The 12,519-nt window shown below is 37.0% G+C and overlaps 1 protein-coding gene across 2 annotated transcripts in view; it reads left to right on the forward strand.

The window, feature by feature from the left end:
- The window catches only part of STX7 (syntaxin 7), a 38,795-nt gene extending 26,503 nt beyond the window's left edge, over positions 1 to 12,292 (forward strand). The window contains exons 4-10 of one of the 2 annotated variants that reach the window (XM_081095102.1): positions 449 to 542; positions 1,236 to 1,373; positions 2,150 to 2,202; positions 2,742 to 2,838; positions 4,020 to 4,092; positions 5,903 to 5,985; positions 9,877 to 12,292. In XM_081095102.1, the coding sequence (XP_080951228.1) occupies positions 449 to 542; positions 1,236 to 1,373; positions 2,150 to 2,202; positions 2,742 to 2,838; positions 4,020 to 4,092; positions 5,903 to 5,985; positions 9,877 to 9,966 (628 nt within the window). In that variant the 3' untranslated portion in view covers positions 9,967 to 12,292. Of the gene's footprint in view, positions 1 to 448; positions 543 to 1,235; positions 1,374 to 2,149; positions 2,203 to 2,741; positions 2,839 to 4,019; positions 4,093 to 5,902; positions 5,986 to 8,454; positions 8,686 to 9,876 lie in introns of those variants that run through there. The other variant, XM_081095103.1, reaches the window with a different exon arrangement.
- Positions 12,293 to 12,519: the final 227 nt, after the last annotated feature.

Raw genomic sequence — 12,519 nt, forward strand, 5'->3', positions numbered from 1 at the left:
TGTGTGAGTAAAGAACTTTCTTTTTTTTTTAAAAAAATATATATTTTATTGATTTTTTTATTGAGAGGAAGGGAGAGGGATAGAGAGTTAGAAACATTGATGAGAGAGAAACATCGATCAGCTGCCTCCTGCACACCCACTACTGGTGACATGCCCGCAACCAAGGTACATGCCCTTGACCAGAATCGAACCTGGGACCCTTCAGTCCACAGTCTGACACTCTATCCACTGAGCAAAACCGGTTAGGGCAAGAACTTTCCATGTCATATTTACTCAATATTTATCAAAGAATAGCCTCTGACAATTTTATTTTCATACAGAAATTCTGAGGCAGTCTGTAAAAAAGTGATTTTTATAAAACTATCCATCAGGATTAATTCAAGTGGCAGAGTCATAGCTTAATGAAATATATTTATCCTTTCTCTATAATCTGTGTTTCTTTCTTTAGGCAACAGAAGCAGCAGTATACTAACCAACTTGCTAAAGAAACAGATAAGTACATTAAAGAGTTTGGATCTCTGCCCACCACCCCCAGTGAACAGGTACCAAGCTTTAAAACACATTGTTGATGCATTGAATGTGAAAGGAATCCAATGTCTTATGGGATCTTTGAACTGTTACACTAGAAAGGAAATTAGGAGGGGGGGATATTCTATTTGAGATTAGTTCACAGAACACAAAACTATATTTAATTGCCCAGGTAATATCCTGTGGTTCAATAAAGCAAAAATTATTTCCATGCAGTTGCCCTGACCCATAATTAAATAAGTGCTCAGAAAATGCCTCCTGAGTAATTGTTTCCTGGCCTTCCAGGACCGACCTCACATAACATGCGCACATTCAAGATTTGAGGTGTCCTAAGGGCACATATGTATTTCCGTGCTTACTTAGTGGATGTTGTTAGTTAGGTAAAAGTATAAGGCTTTATTTTCCTTAAAAAGAAAAAAAAAGAGAACTACTTTAAAATAACCTCAAAATCATGACCCAGACTTCAGGATGAAAATTCGAGGTAAAGACTTCAGTATTATGGACTTTTTGCCTCAAGGTAAATTTATACAACTTTTGAACATATTGTCAGAATGTTATTAAGAGTCAATGAGTAAGACCCTGTACTTGGAGAGTGAGCGAAAATTTCAGAATTAAATAAAGAGCCAGCTAGTGGTGAAACTGCTTTTGCAAATTCTGTAGAACTTCACAGCTTGATTCTAGTAGGTTTTTATTCCCCTTTCCTCTAGCGTCAAAGGAAAATACAGAAGGACCGCTTAGTGGCTGAGTTCACAACATCACTGACAAACTTTCAGAAGGTCCAGAGGCAAGCTGCTGAGAAAGAGAAAGACTTTGTGGCCCGAGTGAGAGCCAGTTCCAGGGTATCTGTAAGTATTTAAAAGGCATTGTAAAAATGAGCATAATACTCTAGGGATCCCTCAGAAGTCCACACTGATGTATGTTTTAAGTCATAAAGCTTAGAGATAAGTATTTGAGTAATGTTGAAGTGTTTCTGCTCGGTTTTTAAGAAGGATGATAGTTATGTAGTTATGTATTACTGCGGTTATTTTGTCCATGTCATGGGACAAACTATTATAGATTACATTAAAAATATAGGAATATTTTGTCAGAAAAGATTAGGGATCAAATCCTAAATAATATTCCCACACTTACTGACCCTGAAGCAGTTACTGAGGGCTCGTGCTAGTGTAGAGAGCACTCTGCTCCGGGGTTGTATGAAGGTGGAAATGGACAGAGTGAATATATTGTACAAATACTGAAGAATATTCACCTGGAGAAAATAAATGAACAGATAATTTAGAGTAGAATTTTGACTTAGTCTAATTTAAAGTTCCCTTAAACACTATCACAAGTTGTTTTCTTGTTTCTTAATGTAGAGTTTCCAAGATTATGTTACATTTTAATTAAATAATGCTTATTAAATGTTCTTAGAAATACTTAATGAGTGCCATCCTTGTCATTTTAGGGTATAATTTTATTATTACTTGAAGTAGTTGGCCTAAAATATTAGAACAGTTTTTTTCCTTTACATATATATTCACATGCACATGTAAAACAGTCCAGGTTATTGTAAGGGAAAATGTGAATGCTGCATGTTTTTTCTTTGCCCCTTCTCAATCCACTCTATTGCTCAATTATTCAGGGTGGTTTTCCTGAGGAGAGCTCAAAAGACAGGAATCTTGTATCGTGGGAAAGGTAAGAGGTATAAAACATTATACAGATCCAAAGATACTTATTCAAATACATCTTATGTGTTATGGTCCCTAGAACAGAATTAAAGCTTTCAGTATATTATATTATGACTACCCTAAATTACTTATAAATTGAAAACAAATAGTAAATTTGAAAAAAAGTTTGAATCAGTTTTTATTGTATAATCTATAAATATATAAAAATATTCCAATACAGGAATAACACTTTCTAATTATTTGTCCAAATAAATATTATTGCTTAATTATCATTTGATATATTCTCTTGTGTGAGGTTTAAGTCAATCAAAAAAGAAATATCCAGCTGCCAAATACAGCTTCCAATAATTAAATCATAACTCTAAAAAAAGTAGTATCGATCATATGGAATAAGAGTAAAATTTGATGAATATTTCTGTTATATTCTTAGAATTTGAGCAATTCTCTGACTTTAAAAAATATTCCATTTAGTATTTTTAGTAGGAAAGAAGTCCCATTGGTTTAATACAGTCTTTCTTTTTTTCCATATTCTTTTCTTTTTATTAGCCAAACTCAATCTCAAGTGCAAGTGCAAGATGATGAAATTACAGAGGATGACCTCCGCCTTATCCATGAGAGAGAGTCTTCTATTAGGCAACTTGAAGTAAGCTTTACATTGTAGAGTTGGACTGCTGTTCAGTTCTTGGTGACTTTGTCCTCAAGATGCATAGCTAATGCTGGGGGAGGGGTCGAGAAAGGAAACTAAATAAATATATCTATTTGGTGGCATTTCTGATATAAATTAGAATAATGCCTTTAAAAAACATCTCTTTAGAATTTGTGCCTGGGTGAGAGGACATACTCTCTTCCACTTTAACATTTTTTTTTTTTAATTCTTTTAAGTCATCTCAGGTCACTTTAGTATTGAGAAAATTATCGGTGTGGAGGTAAATGTCTGTTCAGCAAGTCTGATGCCTTCTATGGCAAATGATGTCCTCTGCATGTGTAATGACTTTTACAAGGGCTTTAAAAGTATTTTATTTCTCTTTAGTATTTTATGACATTCAAAAGATCTAAAGCCTTAGTTCTTATGGCACTTGCTTGTTCCCTAGAGGGTGAGCTCGTAATAGCTAACAGTAGCTACAGTTTATTGAGGGCTTCCATGTGCCAAGTACTATGGTGACAAGCTCTGTATGTTCACTGTCTCATTAGTTCTCGTAAATCTCTGTGAAGTGTTAACTGTGACATTACCATCGCCATATTATAGATGGGGAAACTAAGACAGGGATGAATATGAAAATTGCCCCATCCCTCCTGAATAAAGTATCAAAACTTTACTCTTTAATCAGGTAAAATAATAGTTATTATATATTGAAGAAAAGTAAATTTATAACTTTTTTACCCATCACATTTCATAAATTTGCATACACCTAATGTTTTATTCTTTTAAGTTGTCAAATTGATGTATAGATTTTTACTAGAAATATATCATAAGAATATTTTATGCCCTTGTGAGGAAATAGCAAGACTAATGCTTGTGATAACAAAGCATCAGGTTACATAAACTTGGTAATCATAGCCCTTTCCTAATACAGATCCTTCATTTTCATCCTGGTGTGCTTAATATTTTTAATGTTACAAACTTATTTTAGGGATTGGTTCCTGTTATTCAAGCTCTCCTTACCTGGGATTGCTTATAGTAGAATAATTTTCTGTTGTTTCCGAAATTTATGCATTAAGTCTCTTATGTATGGCGGTTTGGTTTTTGTTTTGTTTTGAATTTTCCCCTTCTGTGTATTAGGGACTGAATTTCTGATTTTAATAATATGTGCCTTTTTCTCTTAGGCTGATATTATGGATATTAATGAAATATTTAAAGATTTGGGAATGATGATTCATGAGCAAGGAGATGTGATAGGTAAGCCCTGCTGATTAGATTTTATTTTATGAGGTGTGAGCAAACTACCTGAAGTTTACCTGTGGTTACTTCTTAAACAAGAGTAACTGTTCCCTCTCTTCTTTGTTTCCTCTGAAATCAAAAGCATAGTATACAGCAGACAAAGCATCACCCTTAGCATTATATCGAAAACAGATCTCGCCCTGGCTGGTTGTGCTCAGTGGATAGAGCTTTGGCCTTCGGACTGAAGGGTCCTGGGTTCGATCCGGGCAAGGGCACGTGCCCAGGTTATGGCCTGATCCCCAGTAGGGGGCATGCAGGAGGCAGCCGATCAACGATTCTGTCATCATTGATGGTTCTATCTCTCTCTGCCTCTCCTTTCCTCTCTGTAATCAATAAAATTATGTTTTAAAAAAACAAACAAACAGATCTCGTTTTCGGCTCCTAGTGGTTGAAATGACCAGACTCATTTATTTTAGAATCCTCCAATTTAATCGGGCCTTCTGTTGAGATCATGGAAGGCACCACAAGATGTCATTCTAGCTCATTTCCAGGATCTCTGGTCTTATCCCAATCTAATTCTCATCACAGTAAGGACTTCTGGGAAAATTTGTGCTATTTATAATTGTGCGTGCTATCTTGCCTTTTAGATTAGAGGGAATAGGTAGCTATTTGCCTGATCATTCATCCTGAGAGGTTTTGGTAGATATATTTAGTAGTATTACTTAGAATTCTTTTTTAAAATTTCTTAAAAATAAACCAGTGACTAAGGCGCCCTTTAAGTTTTAAATGTAATAGTGATTCATTTAAGGTGTCATTGTCAGCACTGATCAGGATCCTGATCATTTTGAAATATAAATATATATATTTATATATTTATATTTATAAATATATTTATAAATATATATATACACATACATATACACATTTAATATGCTTTCTGAATTTGGTTCCATTGAAATACTTGAACCTATGTAGTTCAATAGAACTATTATTCGTCCATTCTTAGTCTCTTCTCTCACCCTAGTAAATCACAGGGTAAAATTTCGAAAACCACTTATGCACCCAACAAATATTTATTGAGTGCCTACTATATCCAGGCACAAATGCAGGCATTGGGGATTCAGCTGAAATTAAATAATAGATAAAGGACCCTGTTTTCATAGACCTTATAATCTAATTGAAGAAGAGAGACAATAAAAAAGGGAAGGGTGAAATGGTGAAAAGTGCTGTGGGGAAATAAGGCCAGGGTAGGGGACAGGAGTGCTGGAGGCAGAGAATGTTGCTGTTTTACATAGTCAGGTAATGCCTTACTCACAGGTGACATTTCGGTGAAGACTTCATAGGTAAGGGAGCAAGTAAGAGAAAGTGTTCCAGGCAAAGGGAGCAGCAAGTGCAAAGGCCTTCGGGCAGCAGCACGTCTGCCTTCTTGGGTGAGTGATGTGAGCAGGGGGAGCGTGGAGATGATGTCAGGCGTCACAGGGATGCCATCATGTAGGATCCCGAGCTGCGTAAGGACTTCTATTATTAACAGGTGGGAAGCCAGAGAAGATTTGAGCAGAGGAGTGTTATAATATGACCCGGGTTTTAAGGCTCACTCTGGCTTCTAGGTTGAGAACAGACTGTAAAGGGGCAACACCAAAAGCAAAGAGACCACTCAAAGGGCTATTTCAGGGATCCAGATGAGCAATTATATTGCCTTGGATCGGATAGTAACATTAACCTTTGGATAGGGAACGCGCTTGATCTTACCTTGAGTGAAATCTAGTGGTTTGTGCAGCTCTCTCACTGTAGCATCGACATGTGTTGACAGTTGTGTGTTGTTTTACAGATAGCATAGAAGCCAACGTCGAGAATGCAGACGTGCATGTTCAGCAAGCAAACCAGCAGCTGTCGAGGGCATCAGATTACCAGGTAATATTAACTCGAGTAAATTGTCTTACAACTCGAACTTTTAACTGTGAGTGTGAGTGTGTGTGTGAACGTGAGTGTGAGTCATCAGTTGTAAAGTGGCTGTAGTTGTTTAAGTTTAAAATCCCATGGAAGACAGATCAGAAATATGCCAGTCAGTGTAAACTGCAGTTAGCCTGAATGTTTCAGGGCCCAACCAGAATCATGGCTGCAGGGATAGGAACTTTGATGTTTAGCGTCCTGAGGGGAACCATAGGGAGGGAACGCCAGGCTTTTCTGACAGGCTCTGATGTCACCGTGACATTCCAACCCAGAACCTCTTGGACAGCCTGTTTCTCACTGTTCCCTTCCACCTTCTCTTCCCTGCTTGTCAATGACACTGTGGACTAAGGAGCAAGGATTTCTGTCCTACAGAGATCTCTTCAGGTCCTGTGGAAATCAGACACTCAAACCTCGGTTCTTGAACATTTCCCATCTCGGACAATTCGGTTCCCAACCAAGTCGTTCACAGAAAAAATGTCTCGATTGTTGAAGTTACCAAACTTCCGTTTTCAACCTGACAACCCTTTCACACTGATACCTCAGCGAGACCAAAAGCATCTCTCATGCCACAAAGGAGAGAATGCGGTTGTTGCTGGTGAAATCAGTTTTAAAACATACTAGTAAAGAGGCCTTCAAGAGTGCTAATGTTGCTAAGGGTGTAAAGAAACACTAATCACAGGCAATGGAAGAGGTAGAAAAACTGTTGTTGATTTGGATAAAGGAAAAGCAGTTAGCCGGTGATAGCATTTCGGAGGCAGTTATATATGAACAAACAAAGATGCTGCATGCTGACCTGGAAGACACCCCTGTTCTGAGTGCTGAAAGTGACTCCTTTAAGGCGAGGAGGGGGTGGTTCGATAAGTTTAAGAAAAGAAGTGTTTATAGATTAAACAGTACATTAGACATATACTGTATATAAGAAAGATTAAAATAATCATTTGGGGATCAATTTACATTATTTCTAATGGGGGAAAAATGATTCCATTTTTTAACCAATTGCTTTTCAAACAGCCTTCCAGAATGGGTTAAGTTCGAGAACTGAGGTTTCACTGTATTCCATGTCCTTGATTATTGGGTATTCTGTCAGCATTCAGCAGGCCCTTCACTAGGAGTAAATTGATTTCTTAAGTAAATCAGGTTAATATAAAGAGTCCATATGTATTTATCAAATATAAAGTATGTTTCAAGTACTATATGCATATCAGGACCATGAACTATCAATATATTGTTTAATATGTAGACCTTTGATATTCTAAAGGAAAAAAAGCCAGGTTTTTTGGAAACCACTAAGTCCCACTTAAGATTTGACTTCCCTTTCAAAACTTTATTTTTGTTGTTGCCCATAATTATTTTCTCAGACCTTGTTACCTTCTTATAAAATATGTAAGATTTGTACCATCTTAGATGTTTCCAGTTGCTTTTTACTCTCCTCACTAACTATAAAAGTTCCCTTTAATGTCAGTGCCATTTTTTCACTGGACAGATCACTGCATATTCAGTGATATGTAGAGAACAATGAAGCTGTATCACGACGCTGAGTTACAGCCAATTACATTCACTGATGGAGTAATGCATATTTACCGTCTATTTGCATGTGATTCAGATATGCACCGCTGAAGAATTAACATCATTGTGTCATAGACTATATTACTCATAAATAGACACACATGGCAATCTGTAAATGCCAACAGTTATAACTGCTCAAACATAGTGTGTAGCAGGATTCTTCAGTGACTGGGCTTACATATTATTTCATTTGGCTTTTGGACTTTGGGGGAATGTAGATATATACAAGTTTTACTTTTCCTCTTCCTTATGCAAGGAAAAGCCTGCAGCCTCCCTGGGGAAAAGAAACACATCTTTCCAGGTTGTACCTCCAAAACTGGAGCTGCCCTTATGCTTAACTTGGGAGGCCCCACAGGGATGAGAAAAGAGCCACACAACACAGGTCCCAGGAAAAGAGCCGCTTTCCAATAGTCCTACTTGGAAGCCTTGATAGTAAACTCCTGCCTTTGCAAAATAGGGTGCTTCGAAATAGGTTGTGTGGACCATGAGCATAGAGAAGGTGATAAATGCTCTTACCACTGCAGCACCCCAAGGACCTCACTACCCGACCCTAGGGAGGGTTCCCCAGGTAACAGCTGGACTGTAGTGGAATGAATACCTGTGACTGTTCATAAAGGTGCATTACACATGTCTGGGGTAAGCAAGTGGGGTCTGGGGAAAATATGTAAGCATGATATTGAAACTTTAGAGGAATTATGTTTCATATATAAGGGGTATTCAGTTGAAAAATTAGATGAATATGTGGAATACTGAAAGTATTCACCATTTTGAGGGTAACTTCAGAGTTAGAAACATACTTTTTATAAATTTAATGGTACTTCTGGTTGACACAAAGTATATTTACAAATTTTTCTACTCTGCAAGAAAAAGGATTCCTGCATGTTGCTGTGAGATACACAAGCCATTAAGAAATATAGAAATCTACAACTGGGCCAGGAATGAAGAATGGAATAAATCTTTAATCTTTATATTTTAAATGACTGTATCTTAATTTTTTTGCCTCTGTTTTTTATTTGTATGTTGAGAGTTTGAATGCCGTTTTCATGAATGAGAAAGAATGAGAATGATTTTGGAAACTAATAAAATAACTTTGGGAAAAATTGCTCAACACTTACTCTTGCTGACATTTTCAGAGAACTCATTTTGAAGAACAACTTTTTAAAAAAATGTATTTTTCAATTACAGTTGATATACAATATTATATTAGTTTCAAATGTACAACATAGTGATTAGATATTTATATACCTTATGGAGTGATCACCCCAATAAGTCTAGTATCCATCTGACACCAACGTATTTATTATAATATTATTGACTATACTAGAGGCCCAGTGCACAGAATTCGTGCACAGGGACGGGGGAGAGGGAGGGGTTATCCCTCAGCGCGGCCTGCACCCTCTCCAATCTGGGGCCCCTCGGACATTCTTCTCACCATCCAGGACCACTGGCTCCTAACCACTCACCTGCCTGTCTGCCTGATCACCCTTAACCACCTCTGCCTGCTAGTCTGATTGCCCCCTAACCACTCCCCTGCCAACCTGATCGCCCCTAATGCCCTCCCCTGCCGGCCTGATCACCCCCAAATGCTCTCCCCTGCTGGCCTGATCGCCCCCAACTGACCTCCCCTACCGGCCTGATTGCCCCCACCTGCCTTCTCCTGCCAGCCTGATCGTCCCCTAACTGCTTGCTCCCCTGGCCGGCCTGATCTCGCCCCTAACTGCTTGCTCCCCCGCTGGCCTGATCGCCCCTAACTGCCTCTGCTTCGGCCCCCGCCACCGTGGCTTTGTCCAGAGGAAGTCAGACATGTGGAGGATGTCCAGTCGACCCGGTCTAATTAGCATATTGCCCTTTTATTAGTATAGATTTCCTGTGCTATACTTTACACCCCTGTGACTACTTTTATAACTGGCAATTTGAAGTACAATTTTTTTTTAAGAACAACTTTTTGCTGAAAGTTTTAAAATTTATAAGCTTTTAAGCTGTTCTTTGTTTTCATAGGTAGATAACCTTAATCTAATGCTTTAAATCAGTAGTTTTTGTTTTCTTGTGTCTTCTACCCTGGAAAAAATACCCCTTTACTTGTCCCAGTCACTTGAGAAAAATATTTTTTGAAAAAATAGTTCCATTGAATTGAAGAGATTTTTAAGAAGCAAAAAAATACAGCCAAGAATTTTGGGGGCAATAAGGTGCTATTGATTTTACTCTAGAAATGAACCAAATGATTTTCAGTTGCTATGGTGATGCTTCTCTACATTTGTAAACGTGTTTTTGTTTTTGCATCTGCAGCGCAAATCCAGAAAAACCATCTGCATCATCATTTCTCTCCTTGTCATCGGAGTTGTAATTATTGGTGTCATATGGGGAGTGAAAGGCTAAAATTATGAAGGAGCACAGTGTTGCACTGCGTTATCTAAATTATGTAGGAAAGCTCCTGCAATCATGTTTTTTTTTACTATTATTTTAAAGGTGTTGCATAAAGGATGGCTCCCAAACTTTTTATTTGGGGGGAATTTTCCTTTGGATCAAATATGATATTTCCTAATACTGAAAGTTTTTTTAAATATCAGTGCTGGCATAACTTCCATGATTTTTGGTCTAATAACTTAGTTTTTGCCCACATTGTATGTGTCTTTCATGTATAATTTATTTATCCTGTTGACTTCATTTTTGGAATTAATAAATTTAAAGGGGTGTGTGTGTGTGTGTTCTGTGGGCATCTGTCTCTCTTGTCACAATGTAACATGCACCCAGACTTGTGTTACTTCAATTAGAAATCACAAATTTAATTTGGATTAGGGCCAGCAGAGGAAATATTCTCAATAACTTAAAACAAATTGACCTGCTTCTGTTGGCTTTTTTTTTTTTCTGATTTATACCAGCACAGATTATCTATTCAACTTTTACTGTTGTCTTCTCTTAAGACCCTTGATTACTCTGAATGAAGTCAGTGAAAAATTTCCTACTGTGTTTCAAATACCTGATGTGTATATATTAAGCATTTGCTGTAGATTGCCTGGTGAAATAGTAAGGGTAGATTGTTTTTACGTAGGCTCTGTTAAATCTGACATTTACTGAAGAATGTGTAGTCACTTTAAATGTTTGATATGATTTGGAAGGAGAGTATGACAAATCAATACCTATTGTGCTGGAATTCTAAAGATCCCAACCTGTCATTCTGCTGTGCATTCCCACAGCTGTTAAAATGGAAATTAATGATCTTGCCTTACATCCTGTAGAACAATGGTCACATTTGTATCCTGAGGTCAAAATTATTGGGGAGGTAACTGTTCCACAATTAATGTTTTTCGGCACCCAGCACTTAAAATATAGTGTTTATTTTGTACCATCTTCACTAGAAAAAAATGGTGTTTGCCAATGAACTCACTTGCCTTTTTTAAGTCAATGTTGTTTTAATGCACTAATCTGAATACTGTAAAGAGGATTATCTTAGTTTATAGTTTGTATTTCATAATGTTCTTATATAGCAAAATCAGTGTTTTATATGGCAAGCTATGAGCTTCAAATGGGAACAATAAACAAACATCTAAATAGGTGTGTGGGTGATGGGTGATGCAGGGAGAACTCATACTTTCCATCTGTTCTGAAGTCAGTGCGAGCCCACCAGGCTCTTTGTAAATGCAGAAAAGCGTGCTGTTTCATGTCACACACCAGTGTCTCATGGCTATGGAAGTCCCAATGGCTTTCACAGGTCACTTCAATTGTGTGTTTTTGGGGGGTTTTTTGTTTTGTTTTGTTTTTTGCCACAGTTGTACTTGATAAATGTTATTATTATAAAGACAAATGCATTTACCTTTATTTATTTTATGGTAAGTTCCCAAGAACAGCAAAAGCACTTAATTTTTTGGCATGATGTGAGCACCATTATTTAAAGTGTAATAATTTATAAGTGATTTTAACTGGGACACAAATCAGTGACTAAAACCAGGAACTTCAGTGACTTGCATTCTTTTAAGAATCATTAATTTTGAAGGGGAACATTTGCACAAAATATTTGGAACAGAAAGAATAGTTTTGATTAGAAAAAAAAAACACAGAAAACCATTGCAGTCACCAAAATTTTAAAATTCTTGAAGTATTCCTTTAGGTTTTAAAATCACTTTGAAAGGTGGCAAAGCTTACACTATAGAAAATAAAATTAGAGTTGTTTTAATGACTGTCAACATATCGGAATTGTTTGAGGCAAACTGAGTCTCAAATTGAATAAGTTTCCTTATCAAATGACACATATTGTTCACTTCAGTGTCCTCCAAAGACATGCTGGATGACGCAGACTGAGGTTAACCAGCTTCTGTTCTTAAGCTGAATGACAGTGTGGCATGAATTATTTGGCCATTGTATTGGTTATTAAATATTATGAAAATGTTTTGGTTTTGCACAGTGATTGATGGTAAAAGAATAATTGGTGTCATTTCAACATAATGCAGGTTGTTTTTTTAGTGGGCATGGGATCACTCCAACAATATGTAGATATGGATACAGATGGAACTCAATCTAGGACAGCAAACCTTGGGCACAGCATCTGGAGTCAGGCCACTGAGCATGCCCAGTTCCCATGGCAGCATCTGCATCATTGACTGAGAACACTGCTCCGTGGAAAGGTTGCCACTGAGTCCTATGGGGTCTTCACTGCTTTTGTTAAAAATGGCAAAATTTTCTACACAATAAAGTGTTTTGAACACCAGTCTTTTTAGACAAATTTATAATGAAGAAAGAAATGACTTTTGAAGACTTCTTGTTCCACAAAATTAGTCTGTAGTTTAGCAAGAAAAGTGCAGAATAGCTTTTATAGTTGGTATAATTTTTGTTTCTTTAGTAGAAAAAAGAATGTTCTAATAAAAGATAAAACCTGTGTAAAAAAAAGTCATTGTCCACCATTTAATAATAAAGAGCAATTCACAAGAGTAATTT

The sequence above is a fragment of the Myotis nattereri genome (assembly GCF_964212035.1).
Source record: "Myotis nattereri genome assembly, chromosome: 6".
Lineage (NCBI taxonomy): Eukaryota > Metazoa > Chordata > Mammalia > Chiroptera > Vespertilionidae > Myotis > Myotis nattereri.